This window comes from Postia placenta (assembly GCF_002117355.1).
Source record: "Postia placenta MAD-698-R-SB12 unplaced genomic scaffold POSPLAscaffold_4, whole genome shotgun sequence".
Lineage (NCBI taxonomy): Eukaryota > Fungi > Basidiomycota > Agaricomycetes > Polyporales > Adustoporiaceae > Rhodonia > Rhodonia placenta.
The window spans coordinates 1,021,657-1,036,965 of NW_020169835.1; the positions used below are offsets into that span (position 1 = coordinate 1,021,657).

Sequence of the window (15,309 nt, forward strand, 5' to 3'; positions counted from 1 at the left end):
CGAGCGTAGCAATGAGTCGGGGTAGAACTCCCTGTCCGACGCCAGGCGAAGGCGGCTCTGGGATTGCCTCCTCGCCATCCTGCAATCAGATATCAGTGAACGCACCATCTATATACAATGATACAGCACGCACTTCGTCTTCTGCTCGGTCTACCGTGGTGAAATCGATGTTGTACTCCTGGATGATACTTGGGTACAGAGAGTTGAAATCCATGACCAGGATATACTTATCCCACAGCCCACGCTTTGGCTCGAAGACAAGACCACCCTTGTACTTGTCCTTCTTGCTCTTCGTAACCTTACCACCTTCCGCGTCGTCATCGTGAGCTTCCTTTTCAGCGGTAGCCGCCTTTTTGCCCCAGAGTTTATCAGGGCAAATATACTTCAAGCGGTGGAACTCATGCAGCAGAATATACTCGTTGCGCTCTGCACGACCACCATTGAGCGTTTTGTTCCTGAAGGCAGGCTGAGTATTGCGCATGTTGTTGAAGTTTATACGTACCACGAGTTCCCGGCAAGATTGGTGAGCTGTCTTGTCAACGGAAGAATCTGAACTTTGGCTACAAGCGCCATCTGATAGTGTGCATCCAGCTCACAGTGACGGACGAAGGTCAGCAGCCGATCCGGTGAGCTCACACTGCTGTCGAAATAGCTGGCAGTGTCATCAGGGTCGATATCCTGCCGATCACTCTTGAGATGTGTCTTGCACATCTCAGTGAGCGACCAAGTTGTCGAGGAGATCATGCCCTGTGTACATTAGTTAGATTCCCTGCGGCTGCTTTTTCGGCGTGATATGGTCTACCTTAGCGCTGTCGCTCGCCAAATCACAGAGCAACCGCCCATTCATGAACTTCAGGTTTGTGCCCTGCCTGCCGATATTCGGCCACTTCGACCGCCGGAAGCGACCTATGCGCGACCAGTGGTCTGCTTTGAGATCACGCATACGATGAAGGAGGACATCCAACGAGACTCCCAAGACCTCATGCCCGACGATGGCATCGGGATCCGCTTTGTGTATAGTAACTGAAAGTTGTGATCATGAATATCCGGGGAAACGTTCCATGAAAAGATGTCTTACCAAGAAGGTTGTTCAAAAGCATGCGCTCGTTCTTCTGGGGAGAAATCACGCCCTTGCCGTTCTTGGCTGCACGAACTTCGAAGTTCGGTGGGAACCGGTCCAAAGGTCGAACGAATGTTCTGACCGTACAGGGTAGAGCCTCCGGAGGAGTCGGGTCGTCGAGGTCCACTGTGTTACCAAGTTCATGAGACTGCACAGGAGATGGTACACGCGTCGAGCTGTTGGGACGTACAATTGGACCATATTCTCGCGGTAGCACAGACAATCTCGCGGTTATTCTCCTTATGGTTGACGATCGTTCGCAGGCTTAAACTCACGACAGTGAGGGGAGGGGAGCCCCTCGGGGCTTGCTGATCGGTCTCAGCAAATGGATTGATGTCTTTCGGATTAGACACCGTTGCTTCCACTTTGCACCATGAAACCTACAGGTAGGTGTGAACAATTGACATCCGCATGTATTCAGAACAATGCTCACTCCTTTGTGCTCGAGCTTAGGCTCCTTGACTTGAAGCCAACAAGGTCCCATGATCTTTCGCTTGAGAACAAGCAGTTCGAATGCAGTAGTATTCGTCCCGAAGACACGGGAGATGTTCGGACTCGAAATATTGCTTGGAAGCTGAGACTCTGCAAATAGCCGTCTCAATCACGTTCGCGATGGTGCTCACAACGGACATACCATCGAAGCCATATACGACCTTGAACCATTGAGATTCGCCCTTGGGCACGTCCTTCTCACCGAAGGCGTACTTTCGCTTCACAAGTTTGCCTCTCCATTTCTTGATGCCCGCCTTTCGGCGGATGCGATCGACATCGTTGTAGATATCCGTCAGCTCAGGGACAACGTCCGTCTCGTGCATCTCGCCAGTCTCTTCGTCCTCCTCCATGCGCCGCTCACGGGAAAGCACGAACAGGTTACGCTCCAAGTTCTCGACAGTCACGCAGCACGATACCCACGCCTTCGACTTCTTATCTTGTACCTTGCCGACAAAGTACAGTTTGCCCTCGTGCTCGAGGTAATCTAGCCAGTAGAACCGCAGAGAGCCATCCTCCTCCAGAACGGTCATGTCAGAGGGATTCGCCGTCGACCGTGAAGCCGTCGCCGCATAACCCAGACTGTCGTCAGCCGTGGTGCTGAGAGACTCATAAATAGAGAGCCATGATGGAGTCTCGTCCTGCTTCTTTATCTTGTCCTGAACATTAAACTTGTTGTCGATGGACTTCAGCGCCTTCGGTTCGTCGTCCACTTCCATCTTGACAGGGCCGATCCTGGGCTTCGCCTTGACAGAAGACTCGCCACCGAGGTCATCTTCGTCCACCGACATGAACGCGTCCATGTCAATGTCGTCGAATGAGTTGTCATACTCGTCAGCTCCGCTTGTGGCGCTGTTGACATCCATCTTGCCCAATCGCTCGATCGCAGGCGTCATGCCGGTGTCCGTTCGCATTCTCTTCTTTGGACTCAGTCTAAGGTCATCACTTGACGGAATACCGCCAACGCAGTCGTCCAGTAGTCCGTCTGACGACATGTCAAAGTCTGCGTAGGAGGTTCGGTGGCTGTGCACGCTGGGTTGTCGGTAAGACGAGCTCGCGTACGGAGTTGGGGAGGAGGCTCTGTCGTCATAGTCAGGCTCTGGGGCCGGCTTGCGCTTGCGGGACTTCACGCTCTCCTTGACCTTGTCAGCGGCATTGTCCATGTCAGCGAGCAGAGACGCCATGAAGTCGGTCTCCTGTTCTGCAGAAACCACTGGTCTATAGACACTGATGCTCGGTGTGACAGCAGGAGGGGGCGCCTTTGGCTTTGACCGCGCCTTCGCCTTCGGGTCTGCCTTGCCCTTCTTCGCTGCGAGAGAATGAATACGAACCTGGCTTTGCGAGGGCTGCGTATTCCCACTTACATTTCGCCTTGCGGTCATCTTCATCGCTCTCACCTTGTTCCTCCGCCTCCTCAAAGTCGTCTACTCCGTTGTCCATGTAGCCCTGAACGCCATCATCCACCACAAAGTCGTCCTTAGCGAGTCGGCCGCGAACAATCGACTTGTACTGGTCTTCTGTAACCTCATCATACAGACGCACGTCCTCCTCTTCCTATAAGACCGATTAGCAACCACGAACGCGTCGCGTATGTAATGGCCCTGCCTTCCACATCCGAGCACCACCCTCTCTGGTGCGTTTGTATTCTGCGAGTTTGTCGAGTTTGGACCTCCGCTCTCTTCGGGCTCTATCGGCCATTTTGTCGCGTGGATGTGTCGCAATGGAGGTCAGGGAATGCGGCGACCACACAAGACGCGGAAGCGGTATGGGAAGTCAGGTATAAACGACACGCCGCAGACGCGACGCGTTTTGAGCGGAGATTAAAAGCGCGTTTAATCAACACGTCGGGCGTTTTCGCGCCGATTACTCCAAATATGGAGTTATGGACCCTAACCCGTTACCTCCTATTGGTCCACAGAGCTCCGCCAACCGATATGTCCGGATTTATCAGCTGTACACGCAAAACCCGGGAGACTCGGTGTAAGGCTCGTCCCTCACCTCATACTCGCACCACCATGGCCACACGCATGTTCCGTTCTGCGTTTCGCTCTACAGTACGCCTACTAGCTACTTTGCCGCGCCATGAACGGTGTTGACGGATTGCTTTGTGACAGGCAAACCCCCTTCTCCGTTCTTCAGTCCCGTCTCAGCTGTTCGCATCTCCCACACTCTCCCTCGCGAGGCGATATCTCTCACAGGAAGCGCGATCCAAAATTCAAGAAGCAGTGTCTACGACGCCTGTTGTTCTCTTCATGAAGGGCACACCCGAGGCACCTGGGTGCGGGTTCTCTCGCGCGGCAGCACAGATCCTCGGTCTCCAAGGTGTGCCTCCAGAGAAGCTGAAGACATATAACGTTCTTGAAGACTCGGAGCTGCGAAGTGGGATTAAGGAATTCTCGTAGGTGCTTTGTATCTTGACTCTTGGTGCACCGCTGATAGCCTGCGTTTCTGTTCCCAGTGACTGGCCAACGATCCCACAGCTATATGTCAACGGTGAATTCGTTGGCGGCTGTGATATCATGTTGAGCAGTGAGTCTGGTCATATATCAGACCTCTTCAGGAATGCTAACACTCAATAGTGCATCAATCCGGTGAACTGGAGGAGCTGCTGGACAAGAAGGGTGTTCTACCGCCAGTCGCAGAGGAGACACAACAGCCTACGTCAGCATCTACCTAGAGCGGAGGTAATGATCCATTATAATGACCAGTGCTATGATGTACCTAGCTGTGTAATATGCATTCCCCTTTTCAGGAATGAGCGTGAAAATGTAACATAGATGTATAGTACCTGGGGAGTGCGATCTGCTACTCTGGTGCATACTCCACAACACCTTCGGCATTCAGCACTCCTCGTCTGACCTTCTCTCCCTTCGACCGCATGAGATCCTCGACTGTTTTGAGTTTACCCTCTTCCATGCTCTCTTTAAACCAGGCAAGGTGGTCAGCTATGAGATGTCTGCAGGACTCCGGTGAGTATGGACTGGCGATGTGAGCAAGCAAGGTCTCACCTATTTTGGCACCCTGGACACTGAACAATCACAATCCCCTTTTCATAACTTCTCCGAGTAAACTGATGCGAGGAGCGGTGACCGCAATCCGTCACAGTGCAAGTGAATGTCATGGATAAACGCGGCTCTATCTGGAGCTGCGCTTCCTTTTGAGGGACCGGTGATGCTGGCGCCTGTATGGCCCCGTGCCCTGCATCATTCTCTGAAGATGATGCATAGCGCCGCCGGGAAGTGGACAATGGCAATGCCTGTGGGCGAAATTGTGGACGCAGTGAGGACCAATGCGACAGAGAACGGAGTTGTAGGCTGTGGGGCGCGGTCGCTGGCGAGCTTAGTGCGTGATGAACAGTTTGTCGGAAAGAAAACATGTTTGCAAAATAATGATTGTCTGAGTGGGAGACTGGGAGCAAGATGGTGGTCGAGGGCAGGGCGGTTAGGATCGGCGATCGCTGACATATGATGCTACGGCATTTGCCGACATAGCGAGCTAACATGCAGGCAAGATCAGCCTGGTTGAATTGTTTCCGCTACACTTCACTGAAATTTATGAAACCTGTGTTTTACGTATGGCTTGGTATATTATCCCAACATAGTCAGTATCACCGCCTGCCTAAGTCTACCACGAGAACTATGATCTGGACTCTGCATACTCCTCGAAGAAATACGGACTTGCCTGGTTCTGCTACTAGTATTTCACATGCGTTACTTAGTAGCATGCACGCATATTTAGTCATTCGTTTCGTCGCCTCTGTACATTCATAAGCATTATCTTGCATGCGAGTTTGTGCGATCGACTTTGGAATGGCGATCGAGAGATCGATGATCGGGGAAAGTCAAAATGGGCGCCAAAGCTAGAACGAAAAGTCTTCATCCTTGTCCTCGACTTGTCCTCAGCCATGGCTGCACCCATCGGTGGGAAATCTCCCCCGCCGTCTTCAGCGACGATGCTGATAGTATGAAAAGCATTGCTGTCCGTCTATGACAAGACCAACCTGCTCGACCTGGCGACCGGCCTGCACGCGGCCGGCGTCCGTCTTCTAGGATCAGGAGGCACAGCGAAGAAGATCCGTGAGGCAGGGATCGCCATCGAGTGCGTTGCTCGTTCACTTGCGACAAACACCACTAGATTTGTCGTCTTTACAGAGATGTCTCGGACATCACGAAAGCCCCTGAGATGCTCGGTGGCCGGGTGAAGACGCTGCACCCTGCGGTCCACGGAGGTGTGCGCACCTGCTGAACGATTTTTGAATGTCTGGCTGAGAAAGTATGCGCCTCCGAACAGGAATTCTTGCACGGTCTATCCCTTCCGATGAGGCAGACCTCAAGGCACAGTCCATCTCCAAAATCTCCATTGTCGTGTGCAACCTGTACCCCTTTACCTCTACCATCGCACAGCCGGGCTGCACCCTCGCCGATGCAGTTGAAGAGATCGACATCGGCGGTGTGACCCTTCTTCGCGCAGCGGCGAAGAACCACACGCGCGTGTCCGTGCTCTCAGACCCTACGGACTACGCCGAGTTCCTCGAGGCATGGCGCGCGGGACAGGGAGACGTCGGTCAGGCGATCCGCAGCAAGCTCGCCCTCAAGGCGTTCGAGATGACGGCCACGTACGACGACGCGATCAGTGGGTACTTCAGGGAGCAGTACGCATCCGCGGAACTTCCCGCAGAAAGGCTTGCGGGGCCCGTGCAGCGCCTCGCATTGCGCTACGGCGCGAACCCCCACCAAAAGCCTGCCCAGGCGTATGTCACCGACGGAGAGCTTCCTTTCAAAGGTATGAGATTCACCATGCCAGCCGCGCTATCTGCTTCTCATGCTATCCAGCTCTCTGCGGCTCACCCGGATATATCAACCTGCTCGACGCCCTGAACTCGTATGCGCTCGTCAAGGAGCTGCAGGCGGCGCTTGGTCTCCCTGCTGCGGCCTCGTTCAAGCACGTCTCCCCCGCAGGCGCAGCTGTCGGTGTCGAGCTCGATGAAACGGAGAAGAAGGTGTATGGCGTCGATGATCTCAAGGAGCCTATGACCCCGCTGGCATCTGCTTACGCCCGTGCTCGAGGTCAATACCCCATCAATTTCGTCTAACTAGTATTCATTCGTTTGGCACAGGTGCCGACCGTATGTCATCATTTGGCGATTTCATTGCCCTCTCGGCGCCATGTGATCTGGCCACCGCCCGGATCATTTCCCGGGAGGTATCCGATGGTATCATCGCACCCGGATACTCGCAGGAAGCGCTCGACGTCCTCTCCAAGAAGAAGGGCGGAAAGTACTGCGTCTTGCAGGTAGGACATTAGTGCCTATGTGCCGCGAGGTATCCTGAGATCACGCAGATCGATCCGTCCTACGTGCCCGCAGAAATAGAGACACGACAAGTCTACGGCATTCACATGCAGCAGAGGCGCAACGACGCAAAGATCGACGCTAAGCTCTTCGAGAACATCGTCACCAAAAACAAGGCGGTGAGCAGCCCGACTCTTTTCTAGGCAGCCCGCACGCTTATCCGTGCTTCGTAGCTGCCGAACCAGGCTCTGACTGACCTCATCGTCGCCACCCTGGCGCTCAAGTACACACAGTCGAACAGTGTCGCGTACGCCTATCGGGGCGCGATCATCGGCATCGGCGCGGGCCAGCAGTCGCGCATCCACTGCACGCGGCTTGCAGGCACGAAGGCAGACCTGTGGTGGCTGCGACACCACCCGCGCGTGCTCGCGCTGCCATTCAAGAAGGGCGTTAAGCGCGCGGAGAAGGCGAACGCGATAGATCTCTTCGTTGGCGGAGAGGTACTCGAGGGCGGTGAGCGCGCGCAGTGGGAGGGTCTCTTCGAGGCGGTGCCTGCGCCGCTGAGCGCGGAGGATCGCGCTACACACGCGAAGCTGCTAGATGGTGTCGCTTGCTCGAGCGATGCGTTCTTCCCGTTCCCGGACAATGTCCACCGTGCGAGGCGCAGCGGGGTGCGCTACCTGGCGGCCCCGAGCGGCAGTGTCATGGATGCGGAATGCATCAAGGCAGCAGATGAGCATGACATGGTATTTGCGCATACCAGTTTGCGGCTGTTCCACCATTAGGGCGGGTGAATGCTGGTCGGAACGTTTCTTCGGGAGTTGTACGATGTCTAGCAAGTAGAGCGTAAACGTAAATATATGTGCAAATATGTGACTGGTGAGCTGAATCCAGCTGAGTACTTTGCCATTGTTAAGTTCACGAAAGCATAACTGGTCACAGTGAGGACTGCATGTGCGAAAAGTATATGTATCTGATAGCTAGAGCGCATTAGGCCCCAAACCTCGATGTGAGCCGCACACTCAAGTGGGCAAAGTCTGGCAGAAGCTCATCGCTCCATTACGCATGACATGCGGCAAATGTTGAGAACGTTGAGAATCTGACGCACTACCATTTGTGGTACTTAGACCATAGTATCAGCTTTTCCTGCTATCGACTAGATCATGATGGGTAATATTACAATGATGTTGCAGAACAACAAAACAATAGTCAATCAAGCTTATTACTCCTCTTCATCGTCCTCCTCTCTCGTCTCTGGCTCGGGATCCTTCTCACTCGCTTTCTCCTGATCCAGATCTGCTTCATGATTCTGCAAACGCATTTCGACAAGGAACTCTTTATCTCGAATCGTCTGAGACCACGCGGCGAGTAGTCGCGAGAGAGCAAATGTGGCGTGTATGAACCCTGCTACAGTGAAGATGCTTGGGTAGAGATGTATGACTAATGGCAAGACATCAGCAACGCTCAAGGTGCCCGTTACAGAAGTGGACTCACACAAGAAGTCATCTGGGACTGGTAATGAGAACACTTGACGAATACCGTACAGGATGCCAGCTGGCAACAGGAGCATGCCCAAGAGACCAATAGTGATGGGCGCGATGATCTCTTTGGTCGCTCTGAATGGGTCGAGATGTGTCCATCCTTGCCGTTTGATCTGAGGCCAATGGTTAGTACTCAGACATGCAGGCCTCCTCATCGCACTTACATGGTCAATACCGCGCACGAAGTCGTTGTCCGGTTGCAATCTTAGGCACCGGATGATAACCTTGCTGTACAGAAGACCTAATGCCCACATGTCTACCATTCTAATCCGCAGGTCAGTCGGAGGCTCTGTGATATGCCGGATGGGTTGCACAATGTAGAATTCGACTACTAGGGCAACCAGCGTCGGGATGACGAAGCCGAGGAAGAACGCCATGTACGAGATTTGGGCAATCCAAACGAAGCTTCTCTTCGCCAGATACAGCGGCCATTCTGCACGAGCTTCGTGTCCGCCTCGTCGCTGACGCCGTTTGTCCATGCGATCAATTGTATGTCCGACGAACCAGCAGACCCAGAGCAAGTAGAACCCAGCAATAAATGAGTAGCCATCGTGTACGTCACGAGGGATGAACAGTCGCAGGAAGAGTCGGCCCAACAAGACTGGAGCGCCCAGGAGCATCCCAAGGAGGATAGACCCAACAATCCAGACGCATGCGATGAATGCAATGACACGATACTTGAGATGCGGAGGGACATAGACGACGGTGTAATCGTCCTTGATGTTTCGCCTCGCCTTCTCAGCCTCGGCGTTTTGGAGGGCCATTAACCTTGCTTGTTCAGCATTGACTGGATTGCCGTCCTCATCCACTTCAGCTGTTGCCGGAGAATCCTTGACCAATGCAACATTATCAGAATTGGGGACACGCCTGAAGGTACCATCGTGGGCAGCCTCTGCATCATCCATCTGGACCTCTGTCTGAATGAATAGCATCCGCCAGTTCCAATGCTTGGGAGTGTATTCTTCTGACGAGTAGCGCCCGCCAAACATGTACGAGGACAAGCGAAGTTGAGCTGCCAAATATTTCCAGAGGTAGGTGCCGAACTGCTTCATAGGTTTTCGAGGACGGAAGTACTGCATGGTATACGGAAGAACGAGGTGAAGGAAGAGAAGATCTATGGGTACTGCTGATAAGGGTTCCCTGTATCATTCCCAGTGAACAATGGAACTAAGAGTGAAGTAAGGAGCATACCTGAGCTTCCATCTGAATGGCAGGATTGTCCGGCTAAACAGCTGCAAGACCCCAGAAACTGTGCCGACACCAGCAGCCACCACCATTCCGTACATCATAGCACTTAGAAGCAGCTTACGTAGTTGTACCAAGGTGGGTCGTTCCAAGATATCTCGTATGGGATGAAAGTTCTGATCCTGGGGGTCCTTGATGAACCACATGGCTCCCTTGCGCATGATGCTTCGGCACCCAGCTAGTAATATCGCAAACTGATACCTGCGGACACAAAATGGTTGGTCGAGTTATCGAATGAGTCGCAGAGTCACTCACATGAACATAGTTCCGATGACCCAATGATAGAAAATTGAGGTGACTGGGGCGTAGAAGAGATACGCTTTCCTGGACGTGATGTTGCCCTGAGGAAGCAGCCACACGGTACAGGCATCAAGCATCAGACCACATCCCAGTGGGAAGATCACCAATTCGATGACGATGAACGCAGCGACCTATAGAGTAGGATGAGACACTGCCCGTTCCACTTCTAGTCGACGCTTACTTTGACTACAAGCAGTTGTTGTCGCACTGCACTGCGGACGGCCCTCCCGGCATTCTTTACGTTCCCGATTGTAAGAATGTTTAGGTAAATGGCAAGAAGCACCGCGGTCGCAGCATAGCCTAGGCCCACCGCGAAAATCCTTTCGTTGGGTCCGTCGCCAAGGGACAAACGCACCCACTCTGACTTTGCCTCTGCAACAGTCAGTCGAGTCTTCTCACCCAATGGCGCGAAGTGCGGTTCAATGAAGCGCATGATGGCAGAATCTTGCTGAAGGAATTGTGAGAAGAACGGTATCGAGGTAGATGAGCCCGCGGCCTCAGGTTTGGAAGTGGACGACAGTGCTACTTGGGACAACAGTCCATCTAAAAGACCAGTGGCCCAGAAGTACTACAAACGGCCATAAAGCGCGGTTCAACATTAGATGCCTCGAAGATACTCACTATATTGGCGATCAAACTTGCAAGTCGACTTGTGAGTTTTTGTCCAATCACGAAACTCGTAGCACGAAAGGAAATGTTTAGTGCAATGTTCGTCACGGACAACAATGACGGTAGCAGCAAGCGACTCATGAGCAGAAGCGCGGTGTCGACTATAGGATCGGTCACAAGGCGGATCAGCCGGAGAGGGAGATGGAGGATGTACAAAAACTGCCGAGGGTCCAACTGCCGACATGTTAGTGACAGTAACACGCAACCCAGTCAAGTCTCACGTACCGAGAGCAACGCTGTGCACTTGCCAATAGTAAATGGAAGCCATATCCCTAGGCCGATGGTCGTGTTTAGGATGAAGATCATTAACGCAGCCTAGAAGCACTCGTCAGTACCACTAGATACCCCCGCAGTGTTTGCTCACGTTCTGGAAGACACCATGTACGGGACCGCGAAGTCCAATAGCTAGAAATCGGGAATGAGCTCAAAGCGCGGATGCGAGGTGTTCATGCATGTACGTACCCTCCAGAGCACCGTCCATGTCGTCATCCAAGTTCACATCCATGTCTTCATTAGCCTCTGGTGGTATGTCATCCATAGGGGCGTCCCCGACTGGCAACGCAGCATTTACAATTTGAATAGGCGGATTGTCTGGAAATTCAACTGGCGCCTCGGGCTCAGGGGGGGCCATGCCATCCCTTTCCTCGTCTTCAGCATCCTGGACATGCTCCGTCCAGTCGACTAGATCGTCATGTTTGTCCCAAGGGGCCACGGGGTCGTCTGGGTGGGTTCGGAAGTACCGCCGAATCTCGGCCACCTTGCCACCCTCGTCCTCATCCTCCTCGATCGCTTCGCTGTCGAAGTAGCTCGCCAAGCGAGACGGACCTGCCTCGAACTCCTCTGGTGGACGGTATGTCGCCAGGTTCGGAGAGGCAAGTGGCGTAGGTCCTCGGCTGCGAGAGCCTCCCGCAACTGGTGATGTGGAAGAAGATGGTGGCAGAGTAACGCTGGGTAACGCTGGACGCCGTAGCGAGCCAAAAGCCTCCGTTGTGGGTTGTGAAGATTCTGCGGCGGATGGCAACGTAGGTACGGCGTGGCTAGCACTACTTTGTGAACCCTCGAAAGTTGTGTCGCCTAATCCTGTGTCACTGACGGGAGACGTCGGCATTGACACAGGCGCGCTGGCCTCTTCAGGTACGTCCACCTTCCGCGGCTGCCACGGGGTCAGCACGTAAGATCCAGATCCTTCAGAACTTTGCGACTGTTCGTCTATTGATGGTATTATGGACGAAATGTCTTCGGGCACATCAGGAATGGTCGATCGCACGCCTTGGGGGTTCTCGCCCAGAACTGCATTGGTGTCGTCAACCTGAATATTTTCCGCGCCGTCCGACTCTGGACGTGACGAACTCGCTGCGATGGTAGATCGTGCTTGTCGAACGCTCAGATTGAGGCTTTGCGACTCGGGCGTGTCCTGCCAGATCGCCGCGGTTTGCTCTTGCCACAGTCTCGCGCGCTCGCGCCGCCGGTCATTAATTTGTTCATCGTCGGTGTCGGATCCACCAAACTGACTGGCCGTAGTCCTGCCTACAGACGTCGATCGCCGTATCACATCAAGCTCATCGCCGTACGGTCCGTGCCTCCTTTTGCCTTTGCGCGCGTTCGCCTGCTCGGGTGGGGCATCTCCAGCTTCCTCGCCGTCTGGTCGTAGGTGCTTGGCACGCTCCTCGCGTTCCACATCTGGTCGTTCAAGTTCATTCGCACGACGCCAGTGATGGCGCAGAGGTTCAGCTGGCGGCACGTTGTGCATTTGCGCATTCAGCGGCATCGGCCGCCGTCTGGCTATCATCCTGTCACCTGGCCTAGCCACCTGCACTGGCTGCACTTGCACGACCTGAGGAAGCGGTCCGACGTCATCGGGTAGTGGCGGTGCATCAGGTTCCTCGAAGATGCCCGGCCGGGCATTCTGGGAAATCCACTCACGCAGTAGGAAGATGGCTACGAACGCGAGCACGATTAAAGAGGCAATGATTTGCCCTGACACAATATCCGAAGACACCGTGCGTACCACGGGATGCGAGAAGATGGAGACTGTGCCATTGTCGGCGCTGGCGGCAGTAGTGTCGTTGGAGGATGAGATATTCGGAGAGCGCGTGAGTAATGCGTCTACGGCCGAGACCGGTCGTGGGCGGTTGCTGACCCACCACGCGCTGTCCTGGCGGTCAGTGACACTAGCTGCGGCAGCAAGCGGACACGCACGCAGTATCTCCCATGGTGAAATACATTCTCCAGGTCCATATCGTGACCCAAGGTAGGAACGCCAGCCAAATTATGGCGACGAGAACAGCTCGGGCACAGAAGAGCACGCCAACAATGGCCTGTTTCGACAGCTGTCGAAGCACCAGTACTGTGGGCAGCCTTGTAGGCATGTGCGATGCATAGACTAACTAGCAGGTCAGCGTTCCGCCATGATGGGACGGCAAAGCAACCCACCTTTCGTGAAGGAGTATGGGTGTTTGCAGATGTCACACGTCTTCTTCTTACTATGTGCTAGCCATGTTGTCAAGCTAACATGCATCGTCAGTTTTCATGCTGGCCTATGTGGTATCCCGTGGAAAACCGCCGCAAATTTTAAGAATAAGCATCCCACAGTCAAGCGCGTTTTGTGAACCGAGAAAATAAATGCAGACGCCTCCTCCTTGGTCAGTCAAAATCTAGGGCAAGGGGGAGGGCCGGTGTAGCCTCCGCTGCAGAGTGAATGCCTTGGAAGTGAGAACGCTGTGACCACCTCACATGTAGAGCATTGAGAGACCTTCGCCGTCAGGGCCGGTGAACGCACATTCGGCACCCTAAAGGGTGATCTCGGGGGTTCGGTGTTGTATCAAGGAAATGCAGAGCCTGAACTTCTACCGTTGGGGTGTGCCTCTGGATCGCCTGAATACTATCCGCTTTGGTCCTTCACGGGCCGGAATGCAGCGACAATATCTTACGAGCAAACATTTGCGAGAATACACGAACTAGAACATATCCCCCATGTGCATGGGTATGAACAACGCGAATGCGACGAACGGGGGAATTCCACGGGACACTTAGTAACAGTGCGGCGATGGCTCACCAGTCCTGATGGATGTAGCGAATGGTACCCGAGCATTTGCAGGGGTGAAATAGAGGCTGGTCTGGTTCCGCTGGTGCGCTGCATATCCGACATGTAACTGTGGCGAGGTGTGAGCGGTGGGCAGACAGTAATGGTGGCCAAGGGACGAACTTTGTTCCTCCTGCATAAGAGTGTCGTCGTCGTGGGGCGTCAACGCGATTCGTCTTGCTAGACTATCAAGTCGTGCGGGAAAGATGTGGGTGTAGCCTAGGAGTTGGTAAGAGAAGGCAAAACGAAGGAGCTCGTCTGAGCCGAGCTTGTTCTGTTCCGAGTAATAGTACTATAACAGACTGTGACACGTGCTGTGCGTAGGCGATTGAGGGCATACTTAGCGCCCAGCGCTGTGATATATGGATTTGATTTCGACAGGAACATCTGAGGTCGTCGTATACGGACACCTGTACATTGTAACTATGATATCTAGCGAGACAACACCCGAAACATCCACAGAGTCGGCTCCTTCGGGGAGGACTTTCCCACCTTTATACTCTTCGGCAGGGGACGCCTCGATGGACAGACTGGCGTTCTTTCACATCCTCGAGAGACTCAAGGTCTCATTCATGGCATTATCTGTGCGGTATAATTGATTCTGACCGCTGGCTCAAAGACACAAAAACGAACAGGCTGGGTCGACAATAAAGTCTGAGTAATCCATAGAGCGTACACATGCGGCAGCACTCACGGACCACCTTAACAGATACCTGATGCAGAGAGGTATAATGCAGAAGTCTAATTCATTGTACGCGAAAACTAACAAGAAGCCAGCATTGCGGATCATATGTACAGGATGGCTGTACTGGCGATGTGTGCCGGAGACACCCAATTAGACGTTTCCAAGTGAGTTCGTTTCGTTTCACTCAAAACGCCCTTCGGGAACCTGAGCCAGATGTGTCATGATGTGCATCGTACACGATCTTGCCGAAGCGCAAGGTGAGCGTTTGCGTCGTGTTCGTCGGTATGCCCGTTGACGTAGCCGTTCATAAGTCGGCGACATCTCGCCACGGGAAGGTATCCCTAAGGCAGAGAAGCGACGTCTCGAATCAGTACGACGTCGTTGCTGGACAGCGTGAAACATTGCTGAGATGCGATGCAGGAAGCTATGCATAATTTCACTCATGAGATGCTTCATAACAGCTTTGCTGCACAACGAATACAAGCTCTCTGGAAGGTAGCCAGTGCCTGTGATGGCCGTGAAAGTGAATCTAACGCCTGCATAGGAATACGAAGATGGTGAAACTGCGGAAGCGCGATTTGTCAAGGGTTAGTCACTCCATTCAGGTCCACTGTTCGTCATCGTCTGATATCGATACCTTGGCACAACAGATCTTGACAGATTCGAGATGGCGTCGCAGGGTGAGCTGCGCGGTACCTCTGAGTGTCATACTGAGTTTGCTAAGAAGATGCCCAGCTTTTGAATACGAGCGGCGACATGACAGGTCATTGCAGCCGTTCTTCGACAGCAGCATCCCTTTCATCCGACATCCCGAGGTGAAAAATTGGGGCGAAGACCTCTTGGCTGAGAGACAAAACGCCAAAGAGTCGACTGCAAGCTGATAACCAG

At 53.6% G+C, this 15,309-nt stretch overlaps 5 protein-coding genes across 5 annotated transcripts; 3 read left to right on the forward strand and 2 right to left on the reverse strand.

Annotated features, from left to right (window-relative positions):
- The first annotated feature begins 3,607 nt into the window (after positions 1–3,607).
- On the forward strand, positions 3,608–4,364 carry POSPLADRAFT_1039297 (hypothetical protein). The gene is made up of 4 exons (XM_024477523.1): positions 3,608–3,663; positions 3,724–4,007; positions 4,068–4,138; positions 4,189–4,364. Exons 1-4 carry the CDS (start codon positions 3,625–3,627, stop codon positions 4,284–4,286), a joined length of 492 nt encoding a protein of 163 aa, XP_024340903.1. The 5' UTR covers positions 3,608–3,624; the 3' UTR covers positions 4,287–4,364.
- Positions 4,365–4,414: 50 nt separating this feature from the next.
- Positions 4,415–4,730, reverse strand: POSPLADRAFT_1045232 (hypothetical protein; the record flags this gene model as incomplete). The annotated part of the gene is made up of 2 exons (XM_024478709.1): positions 4,415–4,565; positions 4,618–4,730. 2 exons carry the CDS (start codon positions 4,728–4,730, stop codon positions 4,415–4,417), a joined length of 264 nt encoding a protein of 87 aa, XP_024340904.1.
- A 783-nt stretch (positions 4,731–5,513) lies between these two features.
- On the forward strand, positions 5,514–7,684 carry POSPLADRAFT_1054726 (hypothetical protein; the record flags this gene model as incomplete). Its single annotated transcript, XM_024480551.1, has 8 exons — positions 5,514–5,529; positions 5,581–5,707; positions 5,761–5,837; positions 5,900–6,391; positions 6,442–6,675; positions 6,726–6,901; positions 6,950–7,078; positions 7,133–7,684. 8 exons carry the CDS (start codon positions 5,514–5,516, stop codon positions 7,682–7,684), a joined length of 1,803 nt encoding a protein of 600 aa, XP_024340905.1.
- A 437-nt stretch (positions 7,685–8,121) lies between these two features.
- Positions 8,122–13,804, reverse strand: POSPLADRAFT_1138372 (hypothetical protein; the record flags this gene model as incomplete). The annotated part of the gene is made up of 14 exons (XM_024484900.1): positions 8,122–8,339; positions 8,394–8,553; positions 8,605–9,580; positions 9,632–9,886; positions 9,941–10,116; positions 10,167–10,528; positions 10,555–10,828; positions 10,880–10,969; positions 11,019–11,059; positions 11,117–11,697; positions 12,100–12,804; positions 12,854–13,037; positions 13,088–13,161; positions 13,710–13,804. Coding segments are annotated over 14 exons (4,191 nt in total), but the record flags the coding sequence as incomplete, so codon positions are not given.
- A 357-nt stretch (positions 13,805–14,161) lies between these two features.
- Positions 14,162–15,302, forward strand: POSPLADRAFT_1045234 (hypothetical protein; the record flags this gene model as incomplete). Its single annotated transcript, XM_024478710.1, has 10 exons — positions 14,162–14,299; positions 14,356–14,388; positions 14,459–14,462; positions 14,507–14,585; positions 14,635–14,678; positions 14,733–14,791; positions 14,842–14,916; positions 14,966–15,008; positions 15,072–15,101; positions 15,157–15,302. 10 exons carry the CDS (start codon positions 14,162–14,164, stop codon positions 15,300–15,302), a joined length of 651 nt encoding a protein of 216 aa, XP_024340907.1.
- Positions 15,303–15,309: the final 7 nt, after the last annotated feature.